This window comes from Scophthalmus maximus, chromosome 7 (assembly GCF_022379125.1).
Source record: "Scophthalmus maximus strain ysfricsl-2021 chromosome 7, ASM2237912v1, whole genome shotgun sequence".
Classification (NCBI taxonomy): Eukaryota; Metazoa; Chordata; class Actinopteri; order Pleuronectiformes; family Scophthalmidae; genus Scophthalmus; species Scophthalmus maximus.
In genome coordinates this window covers 23,697,501-23,714,464 of record NC_061521.1, presented here as the reverse complement: position 1 = coordinate 23,714,464, position 16,964 = coordinate 23,697,501, and the positions used below count along the sequence as shown (strand labels likewise).

The 16,964-nt window shown below is 42.8% G+C and overlaps 1 protein-coding gene across 1 annotated transcript in view; it reads left to right on the top strand.

Moving 5' to 3' along the window:
• Window positions 1-640: 640 nt before the first annotated feature.
• calb2a (calbindin 2a) overlaps window positions 641-16,964 on the top strand; it is a 16,662-nt gene continuing 338 nt past the window's right edge. Inside the window, exons 1-11 of the mRNA XM_035642153.2 lie at window positions 641-910; window positions 5,602-5,678; window positions 5,777-5,866; window positions 6,790-6,870; window positions 9,193-9,249; window positions 11,277-11,354; window positions 13,244-13,299; window positions 13,422-13,461; window positions 13,677-13,730; window positions 15,848-15,919; window positions 16,442-16,964. The exon at window positions 16,442-16,964 is cut by the window's right edge and continues 338 nt beyond it. Of these exons, the coding sequence (XP_035498046.1) occupies window positions 817-910; window positions 5,602-5,678; window positions 5,777-5,866; window positions 6,790-6,870; window positions 9,193-9,249; window positions 11,277-11,354; window positions 13,244-13,299; window positions 13,422-13,461; window positions 13,677-13,730; window positions 15,848-15,919; window positions 16,442-16,558 (816 nt within the window). The 5' untranslated portion in view covers window positions 641-816 and the 3' untranslated portion in view covers window positions 16,559-16,964. The remainder of the gene's footprint in view (window positions 911-5,601; window positions 5,679-5,776; window positions 5,867-6,789; window positions 6,871-9,192; window positions 9,250-11,276; window positions 11,355-13,243; window positions 13,300-13,421; window positions 13,462-13,676; window positions 13,731-15,847; window positions 15,920-16,441) is intronic.

The following is a 16,964-nucleotide window of genomic DNA, read 5'->3' as shown; positions in this document are numbered from 1 at the left end:
ATGGGGATCTAGATGCATGCACGTGCACTGGATGATACAACAATCATACACTTGGTCGCCTCACTATCTCCATTACACACACACACAGACACACACACACACACACACACACACACATTGAAAGATGGGGATCCAGATCCATGCATGTGCACTGGATGATACAACAATCATACACTTGGTCGGGTCACTATCTCCATCACACACTCACACACACACACACACACACACACACACACACACACACACACACACACACACTGAAAGATGGGGATCTAGATCAATGCATGTGCACTGGATCATACAACAATCATACACTTGGTCGGCTCACACACACACACACGCACGCACGCACACACACACACCAGTCTGTTCACTGCAGTGCTCAAAACGTCCCATTACTCAGTGACATCTACATCAAGCTTGGAAGGTCTCTCTCTCTCTCTCTCTCTCTCTCTCTCTCTCTCTTTTTCTCTCTCTCTCACTCTCTGTCACACACACACACACACACACACACACACAGAGAGAGAGAAAGAGAGAGAGTGAGAGAAAGAGAGAGAGTGAGATAGGGAGAGACAGGGACTCTCACTCGGATGTGTCGGTGTGGCAGTGCGCCCCTAGCGGCGGCGCAGCGGCGCTGCGGCTCCTGCGCCGGGGTTAAAAAGCGGCGGGCGGCGCGCCGGGGCGACAGTGTGTGGGGTGCGTTTGATCCGGAGACAACAGAAAAAAAGTTACAGTCGCGGAATTTTCCTTTCCTGACGAACCCGACCCCGCAGCAGCAGCAGCATCAGCATCAGCATCAGCATCAGCGAGAGCATCATGGCAAACAAGGCACAGCAGCCTCCTCACCTGCACCTGGCCGAGGTCACCGCGTCCCAGTTCATCGACATCTGGAAACACTTCGACGCCGACGGTGAGAAGACTTTCGTTTTTGTTCTTCCCTTAAAAAAAAGTTTGATCCACAAACGCGAATTCGAGAATTCTGCAGCCGGTTGAGGGGAAGGTTTGTGATTAAAGATGCAGAGAAATGTTTTGGGGTTTTTTTGGGGGGGGGGGGGGGGGGGGGGGGGCTGAAGGGCATCTTTAAAAAACATTACGCCCCAAAAATCCTTGATCTTACATCAAGTAATAAATGAGAATATCGCAGCAAAAGTCGTCGTTTTGACTGAGTGGCAAAACAGAAAAAGATTCTGAAAACTTAACGTGCAGTTTAAAGAGATTACAGTGATGTTTAAAACATATTAGGTGGATTATTTCCTCTGTCAATGGTGATGATATTTTCATTTTTTCACGTTTTCTACTTGATAAATGAATAGTGTTGCAAAAAAAAAAATGAAATTTTTCAGATAATTCAGATTCAAATTTCAACTTTTTTTCCTTCTCAAAAATAATTTTTTTCTGGTGTGTTAAATACGTTATTCTGTCTGCGGAACGTGTTGTACATTGCAATGCAGCCGTAAATGCTGCATGTAAGTGCATATGGAACGAAAGGGCCATTTGCTTATGGCTCCGCAAGCTCACGGTGCACGCTGACATTTAAAACATTTTCCCCCCCAATATTGAGGGTGTGTGATTTGCCATCCCGCCACTTAATGACTGTTCTTCTGTGTGTTGGAATAACCTATAATCACCGACGTTGCCCTACGAGTAATTGGCTGAGAACGATGCTCGTCGCAGGCGTATTGATGATCTGTTTCCAATCGACGACCGTGGCCTCATTTTGGTTTCATCGTCAATAGGTCAAGGGTCACGGACGGTGCTCTTTACGCGGATATTGATGTGATGTCATAAAAATGTCATAGAATTTCCCCCCTTGTGCTAATTTGTCCACTTTTTTTCCTTCATAATCTCGATGGAGGGGTCTCATCGTCTTGCAGCCGTGCAGATCTTGTCAGTTCAGTGTCACGTGTGTGTGTGTGTGTGTGTGTGTGTGTGTGTGTGTGTGTGTGTGTGTGTGTGTGTGTGTGTGTTTTACTGTGTGACAGGACGACACGTTCCTTTCATTTTCCACAAATCCTTCAGGCACGCTGCTGCTGCTGCTGCTGCCATGAAAGCCTTGAAACTCTCAGGGAGGATAATTATTAAACACTTCTGTGGATTAACGACAGGGATGGTGTCATAAATCCACAGTGAGAAAACCTGGATTTCCTTTTCTCTCCTTGTCCCTTTTATGAAGTCGTCAACTCTGGTGTGATGGGCTCACACTACAACCATCAGAGGCATCGCGCTGCCGTCAGGACGAGCTCCAGTCCCTCTGGTTGGGTCGCTTAATTAGGAGATAAGATCAAAACTGACAATGTTAACCAACTCCCTGGTTATTAGTTATCGTCGTTACAGCCGGGCTAATTAAAAGATCTTCATAAATCATAAGCCGGGCAGGAAGGGAGTTAGTATGTGGGACTTACTGGTCATTATTAAAACAGCTCAGTCCTCAGTCTGTCTTGTTCTCTCAACTTCTGTCCAACGAAGTGTGTGTTTGTGTGTGTGTGTGTGTGTGTGTGTGTGTGTGTGTGTGTGTTATTCGTGTGACACACGCACTCCTGGGAATTCATCGTTAACGCGATCTGTTTTTGACGCACACATGCAGAAACATGCTCCGCAGGGAAATCAAGGTGGAGGGAGGAGGAGGGGGAGGAGGGGATGGGCGGAGGGGCCTGAGAGTCAAACTGATAAGTTGTCATTTCCGTTTTTTTTGTTGTTTTTTTTAACTCTCTTGCCCTGTTCAGAGTGAATGGATATGATATACTGTCGAGGTGTTTTACATATTTGTGCTTTGCAAATCAAATACAACCACACACAGATTTGTCTGGAGTGCGCTGCTCTCATTACGGGGAGTGTCGTCTGGCTCGGGCAGGATGGAAAAGGAGAGGCTAATTTGTTTGCCCAGATTGAATAAACATCTCTGAGTTGCAGATAAAAATACACAGGAGGCGATGGCACCCGGAGATGATGATGATGATGATGATGATGAAACCACATATTCCCCCGTTGGCACAGGATCAAATCTCATCTGGATTCTCTCTCTCTCTCTCTCTCTCTCTCTCTCTGTCTCTCTCTCTCTCTCTCTCTCTCTCCCCTCTCATCTTTCTCCGTCGAGCCTTTTTTTCCATTCAGTCACTTCAAAGCTGGAGAAGGAAACAACTGCAGCTCCTTTTTTTTTGCTAATTATAGAACATTTGCTGTCAATTGTTTCGTTTTTTTATGAACCTGCGTATATGGCAATTTGGAATATTAAGCAGCATCCCACGTCTTGATATTGACTCAACCTTGATGACAACATTTGAATAGACAGGGCTGCACTCTACTTTGAAAGGCAAATGCACTTTATAAATAAATAGGCTTTAAATAGGCACTTGGTTTAGCAAAGGCTTTGAGAGGTTTCCTGTGTTGGGGTGGACATTTTTTAAGAATCAGAACCAGAAGGAGAGAAAGCGTCTTTTTTTGCAGAACCTCCTGGGACTGTAGCGATTGCAGAGTATCCCGGAGAGAGTTTGCCAAGAGTGTTTTTTGTGAACCTTTTCTTCTTGGTACGACTTTTAAGTGGATGTGCATTAAGAACTGAAGCATGTGCAGGAACGTTGAAATGAGCAAATCTCATTACGTCCTATAAAAATGTCTGAAAGTTAAAGAAGCGAGTTGAGGAAGTGAAGCCACTGGCACTGATTTTTTTTTTTTTTTTAAATGTCTGCACACTAATATAGGGTCATTGATATTCACTGTAAATGGGGAAAATTGCGCTCACTGCATTCTGGACACTTATGGACAACATAGACACGCTTTAGTTCAGCTGCAGCTCATATAGTGTTTTGATAATCGATTAATCGGTTCAAGTAGTTTTTTATGGGGGAAAAATTATCTGATTTCAGCTTCTTAAATGTGAATATTTTCTGGATTTGACATTTGTCACCATTTTTTGGAACAAGCAACTAATTGATTTATCCAGAAAATTATCGCCAGATTAATAAATAATGAAATGATCGTTAGTTGTAGCACTATTTATTTGAAAATATTGTCATATAAAGGCGGTTTGGACCATAAAACATGAGTGCTACATATGATTATGCAGAGCACCAACACAAACAGTTGCTCCCTTGTGCTAAAAAAAAAATCGAATGGGTGTATGGATCCGGCGCGATCTATTCATAAATCAATTTTTTTATCGCCATCTTGCGCCATTCGCCTTGTAGTTAATCACATTTTGTCCGGTTTAATTATCAGGCTGGTCTTCACTCTCCAGAGTGCTAAATGTCAATGGAAACCCACGGGGGGAGCGAGGCGACGCTCGATGGCAGCGAGGCATCTCACTGTCCCACTTACTGAAACAGCACGGCTCGTATTCATGAGTTCTTGATAACATCGCTAAGTGGCGCACACACACACGCACGCACACGCACACGCACACGCACACACACACACACACACAAACACACACACATATACGGAAATTTCCATGGTTAGAACAAAGACGCATAGAAGCTGGTTGGATAGAGAAGAAGGGACTCAGATAGGAGATGAGCCTGTGAGAGATAGAGGGTGAGGAGAGGAAGTGGATGGTATAATAATCTTTGTTAGCGTTTAATGAGGCAGCTCTGCCTTCCAGGGTTTTATTGAAGCAGCCTCGTCACATCGTTTGGAGCCATCTGTCCGGCCGCTCGGTGCGCTTGTTGGTAGAATATTGGCACCGGTTCACAGACTGTACCTGGGTGAAGCAGGCGCAGGCATTTGTCCTCTGAATGGGTGCTGTCAGGACGCCAGAACAGCAGGAATAAAGATCGAGTAAGACGAGGGGGAAATCTACTGTACGTTACCGAACTCATTGTGGGAGGCTGAGGATGGAGGGACTGTGCCCGTTCTTAAGAAGTCGAAAATCGACTTGTTTCCTAAAATGTTTGGCGACACATTCTTCCGGTAGATTGCCACTTCTTAGGAACGTGCACAGTCCCTCCGTGTGTCTCTCCATCCTCAGCCTCCAATTCACAGATCAGATCTCACAGAGCTCGTTTTAACGAGAGAAATTATCACCTTATGACGTGAAACTTTCTGGTTATGAAGAGAAACAACTACGATTTTTTTATATTCCACTGTGGCATCTCAAAAATACAAATATGATGGACATAATCGTGTAGAATAAACACCATTTGACAAAAGTCACCATTCACAGACAAAATTAAGACTTTTTCCCAGATAGTAGGAAGTGTCAGTTCTTCTTGAGAACATATCATCACTGTCATAGTTCCCATAATCTTAGAAAATGTGTGTGAATATCAACCTTTAACTTTTTTGGGGGCCCTACACTATTGCCTTTCACAGGATACACTTATCCATATTGATCTGCGTGGAATCAAAGAAGCGATACCCGTGGAGAATCACCTTCAAAATCCTTTTTTAAAAAAGGCAATTTTCCATATATAGCCTCTCCGACCCTGTGAACACACCGGGTATTTGAGGAGTGATCGGTTTGCATCGTGTCAGTCAATAGACTAATCTATTGAGCCAGAGGGGAAGGAAGAGAAGTTACTGGTAAATGGCTCATGTTTGAATCAATACCTGCAAAAATTGACTCATGCTGCGATGACATGGCGTTATGGTCTGTCTGTCTCCCAGGTAATGGCTACATCGAGGGGAAGGAGCTGGAGAACTTCTTCAGGGAGCTGGAGATGGCCCGGAGAGGAGCCGGGGTGGTAAGTCCAGGGAGGGACTCTAGACTTTAGACCCTGACAGATACCATACTACCGACCAGTCGGGTTTCACTTGTATTTGGGTGCAAATCTTTTTCTAGGACCCTACAAACCCCACATTCAGGGAAAAGATGAAGGAGTTCATGCAGAAGTTCGACAAGAACAAAGACGGACGGATCGAGATGTCAGAGGTAAGGCTTTGGAGATGCTGTGAGTGTTATTCTAGGAACTCTTACAGTTGGAGGTCCTTTGCAAATGTGCTTAGTTGCTTTCTTTGTTGGGAGTTAGATGGGAAGATTGAAAACACACTCGTGTTCTTTATGTTTCCACGGTCAACAGCCAGAAACCTGCTTCACTTACAGGCCAGGGAAACAACTTCACTCATTCATTTAATAGTTTGACAATTTGGCAATACATGTATTCACTTTGGGGCTGACAGTAAGATGAGATGATTAGTATTACTCATATAAAGTATACATACTTTTTGGGCCTCTGCCATGCTTTTAAGAGGGTTTTTATATGTGTAATTACTCTACAGTGTTAACATCCCTGAAATGGGGCTCGGACTCGAAAACACAGCTGAAGAAAAGGTCTGGGTAATCTGGGAGGGTGAGAAAAGTTGTAACAAGCAAAATGCAAGATAATTCACAGAGCCAAAAAAGAAAAGGAATACAGTTCAAGCGAGAGGATTCAGAAACCTGATCGATACTCTTTATGATGCAGAGCATCAGTTGGGGATATTGCTCCCCCCCGATTTTTTTTTGGGAAAAAAAGAGATGTGAGAAAAGGAGGGCTTCTGCAATGTCAATAATCCACCGCCGGCCCGGGAAAATCTGCAAATGAGTTTCAGCTTCAATTACAGTAGGGAAAAATCCGATATAAAGGTTTTTGTCTGAGCATCCAAAAACATTTTTTATTTTTATGATTCCAATCGAGGCGTAGCCCGGCCTCTGAGGTTTTATCGCTCTATTATTCATGTCTGAGTTGCCCAGTTGAAGCTTTGCAGAAAAAAACAGCTGCCCGGTCTCCATTTCTTTTCTCTCTCCGCATCCCAGCGCCACCATCTTGTGCTCAGTCTCAACCACTTCCCTTCCCCTGTCGTTTCTCCCTCCAGCTGGCCCAGATTCTCCCAACGGAAGAGAACTTCTTGCTGTGCTTCAGACAGTTTGTCAGCTCCAGTGCCGAGTTCATGGCGGTAAGATTGTGTTTCTAAAGTGCGCGTCCATTTTATTTTAAATCCTAAAGCGGCTGCCCCCCGCTTAACAAACTATGTCATTTGATCCGTCCAGTGCTTTTGGACTTATTTAAAAAGCACAAAAGCTTCTCGTTCGCTCGTAAGCGCCATTAGCACGGGCTGGTTTGCTTTAATGAACCATTCATTAAACGAGTCAGGGGTCGGTCAACCGTGGAGGGCTGACAGACTGCATGTTCTCACTTCTACCTACTAGCTAATTTCACAGATTAGTTCCCTGTCTGTGGTGGAAGATGTTCTAATTAGTGAAACAAACTGGAGTGAAGTCTGGAATGAACACCCTCGACTCACTCCCTTCATTGCACACGGTTGCCCATGTCTGCTGTTGAGATACGGCAGTAGGATTTTGAATCAAGCAAAAATATACCTGCTCCTTCAGGAAGGTTAAGGAGTAAATACATTGTAATGCTGTAATAAACCCTCCTGCATTGTTTTGGGCCTGCTGCAATGTTTGAGAGGCCTTAGCTAATTTTGTGTGCGCGCCGTTAGCGTTAGCGGTTTAATGCTCGTCAACCGATCTGTGTTAATTAGCTGGGCTGCAAATTGTTCTCTGAAGATGCAAGACGTGAATGTGTCTTGTTGGTCTGTGCAGAGAAGTCATGGGTTGTTATGCAGAGGAGCCGTCTTCAAAAATCCCAAAATCAAAATCCCAAATCTCGAACACACACATTGAAAAAATTGATTTGTCCAAATTTTGAATAGAATCGGAAAATAAACGACTTTAAAAACTCCATGTGTTGAAACCAGTAGGGAGTAAAATAAAAAAGGCTAGGTAAATGTTTCCATGTGTTTAAATGAAGAAGAAAGTTTCATCTTAAAATCTCCATTGGTAGAATTAGAACATTTCCGACTAGTGGCGTTGTTAGAAAGAATTGTCATGTTTATGGCATATTAGATGTTGAATAACACAAACACTGTAGTAATTTTATGGTAAACATTTCAAAAACTAAGTCAAAAAACTGAATTTACATGACAAAACAATGAACGTTTACCTTATTGCAGGAAAAGCTAACCCCATATATTTACTATACAGATCTATTTTTAATTTTTTTTTTAACAATTATAACATCTGTGACAAAAGTAAAACGTCAACCACGGCAGAGACAGTTAGCAGAGCATCTAAATCAGTTTAGCTAACAAGGAAGCAGACATTGGCAACAACAAAATCAACCACACAGAACTAGTAACTTGCACAAACTAACTGTCTATTAAGAATGACAAAATCAGTCTGTTTGTAACAATCATCAGCGCTGAATTATGAATAATGAATGAAAGTCGGAGTAAACAAAAAGAGCGCTTTGCAGAGCAAGATGTGTGCAGCAAATGGAAAATCATTGATTCCACAAAATGCCTTCAGAAGAGGAAAAAAAAAGAAAGGAGGAGAAGAGGCAGATTTCATGTCCGATGTGCCGCCGTGAAAGGATGGAGTCAATTAGAAACCAATTACATGTGGGGAAGAGGCTGTCCTTGTCTCCCGTGTCAAATTGGGAGGGAATAATGAAATGAGAGATGGAGGATGAATGATCGAGAAGGTGTGGAAAGAGAGAAGGATACAAAGGGCAAATGAGAGAGAGCAGGAACAGAGAGGGCGTGAATGAAATGTCGATGGGAAGTTGAGAGCCCAGAGTTTGAGAACATAAAACAAGAGGGGGGGATTAATCAGTCTTTGCTGAAGGGTGCGGGGAGGAGGAGGAGGAGGAGGTGGGCAGAGCGGTTTTAAAGGGGTTAGAATGAGGAAGCAGAACCTTCTATTTTCAGAGTCATATATAATGGATAACCACTGTACCACTGTAGCTCCTTTCTGCGGAGCCCAGAGGAGGAGAGGGGATGAAGGGGGGGAGCGGAGGAAGAGAAGGGGGGAAGGCCATCCATCTTTGATAAGGAGCCCTTCTTTGGACAGGGACAGCTGCTAGATTAAAACATTCATTAAAATGACTTTCTCTCCCGCCCTCGTTTCTCTCCCTCGGTGTCTCTCGCTGCCCTCTGCTCTCCGTGTGTGGGCGGATCGGGATTGTATTGAAAACTGGGTGATTACAGTGACGGTCCGGGCTTCTGTGTCCGTCCCCCTCTGGAACGATTTCCTGCTCGGCGGCCCGAGAAAACATCAAACTCTTAGCGCGGTTAAAGAGCAAGCTGGGGTTCGATCAGAGAGAATTTATGTATTGGGGGGCGGATGTAAATCCCTTTTGATGAAGAGTGTCTTTGTGCATCAGCGCTGAGAGAAACTCAGTCCACTGTTTCTTTTGTGCTGTTGGTGTCTCTCAGGCATGGCGGAGATATGATACAGATCGCAGTGGCTACATTGAAGCAAATGAATTGAAGGTATGTGTCGTGAATATACATCAGTGTCATTAACACATTACAACTTATTTTTCATTTAACCTGCAATAGCTATTTAGAAATATGCATTATTTATCCATCCAGTCATACTTATATCTATTTTGTTTTGTCTTTTTTCTTTCTTTTCCCCCCATGCACATTCATTTGCACATCAACACAAATGCTCGCTAACAGAGCACAGACACTAAACTGTAATTAACAGATAGAAGTAGGCTAGTAGCTACTTCAGTAGATATTCAAACCATTTACGCTGTCTTTTCCCATGATGATTTACAGTTTATTTAAATACATTTAAACCACTGTAAAAGTTGTTTTTGTCAAGTAAAATGCACTTGTGCACATTTATGCTAAGTCACCTCCTAGATGTTATGCTGCACCAATAAAAAGAAAGAAAAAGGCAATCTGTTATCATCTGTATCTACCATTCTTATGATGACAATTCTGAATCGGTATGTTTAAAGGAAAAGTTTACCGCTTTGGAAATATGCTTATTCGATTACAAATGCTAGACGAGAAGATCAATACCACTCGCATGCCTGTAAACTAAATATGAGGCTAACGCCAGCCACGCTAATCAGTTTAGCTTAGCATAAAATCTGTAGCTGCGTGGGAAACAGCTAGCGCGGCTGTGTTCAAAGCACCAAATACTCCTCCTGGCACCGTTACTTGGAAGGTGCGACCGGTATGACCCCACCCCCACGGTGGAAATCCACCGGCCCGGACTCCCGAGGTATAATGGAACGCAGCGCAAGAAAAGAGGCTACGCTAATGAGTCGCTAACTAATCTATCTATCTAGCTATATCTGACTTTAAGGACGCTGTAAGGATTTTTAAAAAAAACTGACATTCTGAATATGCTGCAGTATTTCAACTGTCAGGGCCATCAAGTGACATATTAGCGAAAAACTTTCACTTCGGCAATAAGTGCTTCACCTTGTTTGTGTTTTTTAACTGCATGTGAGCATAAGGGAGTATACAGCCAGGCAACAGCTTTGACAGAGGAGAGTTAAGTGGCTGCCCCGCGGGAAATTCCCCAATGACCATGAGTGTGTTTTTTTCAGGTGAGGATTCAGATGCAAAAAAAACGAAGAAAAAAAAACCTATATTGTGCACTTGAACGCCCCTTGAAAAACGTTGTGTCAAATGGCATAAAGGAAAATGCATCACGCCGGGGAGATGAGCATTAATGGGGTCAGTGATTGTGCATGTACAGATTAGGGCTGCTCGGGTTGTTATGGGATCGCATCGCTTCCAGCTGACCACGTGCAGATGAGCTACTCAGGTGTGCCTTTTTAAAAGCTTCGGGAAAAATGCAGATGGCAGACGACTGTGAGCCAACACTGTAGAAAAATATCACAGTATATAGACTCAAATGCTGTACAACAATGTCACTTGCGTGCCTTCACTTTAAGAGGCTTTATACTCGACATAATGAATGTAGTTGCGTTTGACTTTGTAGATTAGGAGTTTAAATACAAAAAAAAGATAAACTCTTAACTTTTTTTTTACCTTTTATCATCTTCCATCCTCATTCTTTCTTACCCTCCTTTCCTCATTTCTTTTATTTAACATCCATCATTCATCATCTTAAACTTTCCAAGTGTTTAGAAGATACTAAACTGTGATCTTATCTACTACCATTGTTTGCATTAATCCATTACTACTTAAGTTAAGTTCATTATTTCAGTACTTCTTCTCCGTGTGATTGCGGCAGACCCCACAGTATTTATAGTTTTCTAGAGAAAAACTTTGTATGCATGTGATATTTCTGTATATTGAAAGATTATTATTTTAAAAAATGATAAAATAGCCAAAATTATAGGTTTCCAAAATGTGAATATGTGTGTAAAATTGCATGAGCTCTGATGGTGGCAATGGAGCTTCAGTATCCCCAAACATGGAATAAGGCTTCTGCATTTTTGTGATTTTTCAATTATCCTTTGTCTGTCCGACTTCTGCATGATCTTCCTAATTTCTTTTTTAAAATCTGCATGCTTCTCTGTCCTCAGGGCTTTCTGTCAGACCTGCTGGAGAAGGCCAACAGACACTATGATGACCAGAAGCTGCAGGAGTACACACAGACCATAGTAAGACTCACTCTCACACATGGTACATAATAGACAAGCCCACATTTCTTAAACTGAATAATTGGACAATTTACGGTTTGTACAAGTGATATTCTGTAAGGGCCAAACACGCTCATGATTTTCATTTTGTAGTGATTTCCACAAAAGAAGAGAAAATACTTTCTTTTAAGGATCAGGTCAGTCTAAATTTTCATAAAGTTGTTTTGTTATCTTCTGCACACTCCATTGAAGAAAACAAGCCCAGAAAAATGGTTTCAATAAAAGGTAAAGTGAGGATAAAAACCCATATGAGGTACTTATTATGCATTCGTATCTCTCAAAGACCTTATGCCCCTCCCCCCACAGTTTTTTCTCTTCCGCTTCAAACGAAATTGTTTTCGCTCTTCCAGTTTTGCGTTAGCCTACTTTGCTATCAAATGAATGAATGAATGAATAAACAATAAGCGCTTCTCAATACCAAGTGCGCCGAGTTCAGACTCCTGTACTTTGGTAAGTTCATCTCAGAGGGCGGGAGGACTATTCGCTATTTGCGCAGCAGCATTTCTCAATAACGTCGGCAGTTCAGCTCAGCTCTGGTGATGCTCTTCGACACAGCTGTACCTGACTGACATTCTGTCCAAAAAACTTTTGTTTAATATGGATTCAGCGTTTTCTCAGGCAAACCATCAACAACAAACCTCATATTCCAACACAAAATTATACGCAGCATCATAAAAATCACCACAGACAACAGAGCCAATGGTGTTTTTATAATGAAATGAATAATCTCTGGAGGGAGAAGCCTATAAACACTGAGAGCCATATGTAGTTTTTTAGAAAGGTGTATAAATCTGGATGGTGTGGTGGTTCAAACCAACCAGGGCCTTTCTTTGTGGAGGTTGCATGTTCTCCCTCATATCTGCGTGGGTTCTCTCTGGGTTCTCCAGCTTCCTCCCGCAGTCCAAAGACATGCAGATTGGGGGAAGGTACAATTGGAGACTCTTAATTGACCATAGGTGTGAAAGAATACCTTAATGGATAAAGCGGCGTAGATAAAGGATGGATGGGTGGATGGGGGAATCTGGCCTGGAGGTCCTCAGAGGCCTATCGTGTTGTTGGTGGCAGCAGCGCGGTGCGGCTGAGTGGTCATGAACCAGCGTGTCCTGCAGGTTGTGTGTTTGCAGCCCAGATGTGCTCACATCTGCTTCTTCCTGGAAGCCCCAGAGCTGAGGTGACCTGGTTTGCTGAAGCAGTTTCCTCAACACACTCACAGATAAATCTGGTCATTATTATTTCTCCTTCAGTGATTTATTACATACACTGTACTGTATGTAAACCACACGTGGAAAACACCAATTTAAAGAATATTTTTGGGGATATTTGGCCAATGATCCTAAATAAATAATGAAATGGACACTGATATATTTGTGGTGTTGTTGGGATTAGCTGTAGTGATACATGCTACACACACACAGACACACACATTCTTATAATCATAATGCTCATTTTATTTTGAAATAAAGACATTTACAAACATCTGTCCCTTAAATTCTTTAGATTAATGGATTAAAAAATGCCCTATCAAAAATACTGTAATTACATTAACTGTGTTTCTTTGGGAAAAAATAATGTTTTCATGATGATGTGTGATGTTATAACCTATGTTGTTGTTCTTTCAAATCTCGTGAAACTCTCACCTGAAACTTTTAGATGAGTATTCTGTAAAACTTAATATCCATCATATGCGTTGGCTGAAATGCCTGAAGCAAAGTTTTATGGACTGATCTTGTTCACTGTTAAAAAAAGAGGCTAAAAAAAAAAAATATGTGTGGATCAATTATGGATGCCCATTCTATTTTCCGTTTCTCTCCTCTGTCCCTTCCTATCTCTGTTCTGCTCCCACTTTGTAGCTCAGGATGTTTGATCTGAATGGAGATGGGAAGCTGGGCCTGTCAGAGATGGCCAGGTAATGTGCAATTTGACTTGCTTTCTGCTCACCGTATAAATGTTGAAACACATCGCCTGCTCGCCCGACTTGAATAATTTAGCCGCCATTGTGTCCGCTAATGAAGTCCTTGTCTCCCTCAGGCTTCTTCCCGTTCAAGAGAATTTCTTACTCAACTTCCAGGTAAAGGGAACGAGCGCGCCGCACAAAATAGCTTGTTCGAATTGACATTAATATCACTGGAACATTACATGTCCAATTAATATGGTGGAGCCACTATTTTAAATGTTATCTTCACTTTTTTGATTGTCAGTTTGATTGATAGTTTTTGTTTTACTGTTACATCCGACTAGTTGTCAATTTGTATCCTGGTTGTGAAACTCTTTTGTTTTTTACAGGGTGTCAAGTTGAACTCTGAGCAGTTCAATGCCATCTTCACATTCTATGACAAGGTAGGTTGTGATATATATTTTCAAAGCCATAATGACTTAGATAGATATTTGTACTTACCCCTTTTGTACCTACTCTTTTTTCTGTCCATTGTCTTCTGAGCTAAATTGGTAACGGAAATTCTGGATGGTAGCATTTGCACATGTTCCATATAAGTTATTTATATTTACCACCCTCATGAGTGTTGAGCTACACACTTTAAACTTCACGAAATAATTTGGTTTTACGTTTCTTATAAATAATGAGGTTCTCCTATTTCAATAGATACCCCCCCCCCAATTCAATGATAGGGGAAACACTGAAATAAGAATGAATTTAGGACTGGCTAGACCAGCTTGAGTCAGGTTTGCTGGATGACTCAGCGTGTTTGTTATGGAGTTTCCATTTTGCCAAAAATCATGATATCTTTGTTTACCACGGGCGTTTCCTTCGGGATATGAGTAGTCGGAGCTCATCTGTCCCTTTGTAAACAGCTCAGTGTGGTTGAACAGTGGTTCAGTTGATTTTTCCCCACATTAGCAGTAGATTGTCGCGGCGGGACCACAGGCAGTGATATGAAGCAGAGCACAGTACCAGGGGGAGAGAGCAGCACACTGTACATCTGCAAAATAATTTTTCCTGTTTATGGCAACTTATGAGCCCTAATGGAGGCAGCTGTAAGAGGACTGACTCCCTTTTTGAGTCATCTCGACAACAGTGGGCTATAGCTCAGTCCTCATGTGTAACAGTAAATGCTTCCTATAGTCTCTGTCTTTTGGTACTGCCACCCAACATTTTAATTGAAATAATTAATTTAAAGAAAGAAGGAAAAAAGAACTTATAAGATTACAATCCGGATCGATAAGCAGTACACACTATTACGCTGTCAACATTATTTCACAGGTAAATCTGTAGGTTGTGTATTGATCTGAGATGTTTGGTCTGCAGGAGTTATATCCAGGTTAAAAACCCGTACAAACATTCAGCATAAATTTTCTGAGAAGGCTCTCTTTCTTTTCTGTAAGGACATTGACTAACATGGAAGCCCAACATTTTATGTGTTGTATTGACTTCTTGCCTCTGTCTAGGTGTTAGTCAATATATGTTCCTTGGCATAAAAAGTTGGTAGAGCAAGAAGTGAAAATAGAGCAATCCTTCGCTGCAGTGGGGGGGGGGGGGTTTGCGTGCATGTTCATATCTTGGGTTGCTGGACTGAAGGCTCGCAGTCGCGCTTGCTCACTTGCAAGAGGACAGGGTTGAATATTCAATTATAGATGAGCTGGTAGTCCAGTCCGTTCATGTAGACACTTGCGAATTGGAGCGCTACCATTTATGTTTGTAATTAGTTCCATCATGAGCTCAGCCCCCCTGCAGCTGAAACACGGCCACTGATGCTGAGACATCGTGGGCAGGGCGGGCAAGTGGCCGGTCAGCTGGACACTGACGTGGCCCACAGTGCTTCACGGGGCCCACTGCCCCAAACTGTGTGCGGCCCTGAAAAAAATGTCTGAAACCGCAAGATGACACGCAACTTAGAGAGACTGGCCGATACCCGGTGTCGTTCAGTTGTTCCCCCATAACTCTGCAAGAATCCGGGGGCCTTTCATACTTAAAAAAAAAATCGAATTCACACTTTATTCCCAAGATCTGGGACACTTCCGTCTGGCTTTGTTATAATCAAAGAGCCTCTCCCAGTGTTAAAAAATAAAACTGGCAAGTCACTTGAGCTCTGAAGTCATCTTGAAACCGAGCCTAGATGAACAGAACATGGTTTTGTGCCTCCTGCCAAGGGAGAATATTCCAACGCTTTTGGACTGAGTCCGTCCAAATCGTCAGACGTAACTCGTTAATTAGCCGAGTGGCTGCACTTTACAGTCTTTACAGCTAACCCCCTTTACAGAGTTGTGAATGGAAAATCTTTTTCTTTTCTTTTTTTCTTTTCGAAATCATTATTCATGAATGGCCATTTGGCTGGCGCGTTCATAATGGCAGCCATAAAATATTGAATGACGTCGAGCAGTGGAGCTGCAGTGCAGAAAAAAATCCAGAAGCTCAGAATCCAAACAGAGCCGGTGCACACGGCTGAGAGAGAAGACAAGAGATGAAAATAACAGTCGCGTTTCTGACTCTTTGCCTTCAGGACGGGAACGGCTACATTGACGAGCAGGAGTTGGATGCGCTGCTACGAGACCTTTTCCAGAAAAACAAGAAGGTGAGATGAGGGCTTTGGTGAAAAAATTGTATTTGGTATACCAGCACATACTGTGGCCCTGTGGCATATTACACGCATCAATTTTTTAAAAGTAGAGCATTATAAGATAACACTGTTTCCCACAAGCCATAATTTGAAGAAAAAAAAAAGTTTGTGTTTTATTTTCACATGTAAATTTAACTTATTTCAATTCCTGGAACCGGAGAACCAAGAGAAACCAATCCTCATATCAGGCGTCAAGCCTCCGTCTACCGTACAAAGGGAAAATCTTAATTGTAACTGTCACTACTCAAACTGTCAGATGATTGGTTGCCAACATGAATACGTGGACTCAAGTCCAAAACAACCCTGATTTATTTGTTTTTAGAGATTTGTAGTTGTCGTTTTTCTTCAAAGGCTATAGTCATCATTTATCTGTTTATCGTGTATCTGAATGGGCCTTGGTTTTGATTCAAATAAAGAGGGTTGTATTTCCACTCGATCAGTCATCTCTAATGACTCCGCTCCCTGTCTCTTGGTCAGGAGGTGGACGTGAAGAGCCTGACGGGCTACAAGCAGAGCATCATGAGCCTCTCCGACGGAGGGAAGCTCTACCGTGGCGAGCTGGAGATCGTCCTCTGCAAGGAGCCCATTGTGTGACTCTCTTCGCTCCTCTCTCGTTGCATAATCATCGTTTTATCCTGCTCTCCTGAGACCCCCCCACCCCCCCATCCCCTTACTTCCAGCTGCCTGGCAGTGTATACCAGGTGCATGTGCCGGACACTCCCACTTCTCCCCATCATCCTCCCCAACCCGCCCTAAAGTTACATCTTCAGAGTGAATGATAAGTGCACTGGCAGCACGCAACAGCATTTCTCTTTCTCTTCGAACCCCTAATTTCTGCAGCCTGACCCTCTCCACCCTGACCATGACCTCTATGAAACCTCTAGCTTTATGCCTTCTCAACTCTTCCCCCCGTGTCCTTTACGGTTTCTGACCTCATCCCCGTCTCTGCCGCCCATGCTGTGCCTGACTTGCAACTCCTCCTGACCAAAAGCCCAGAACC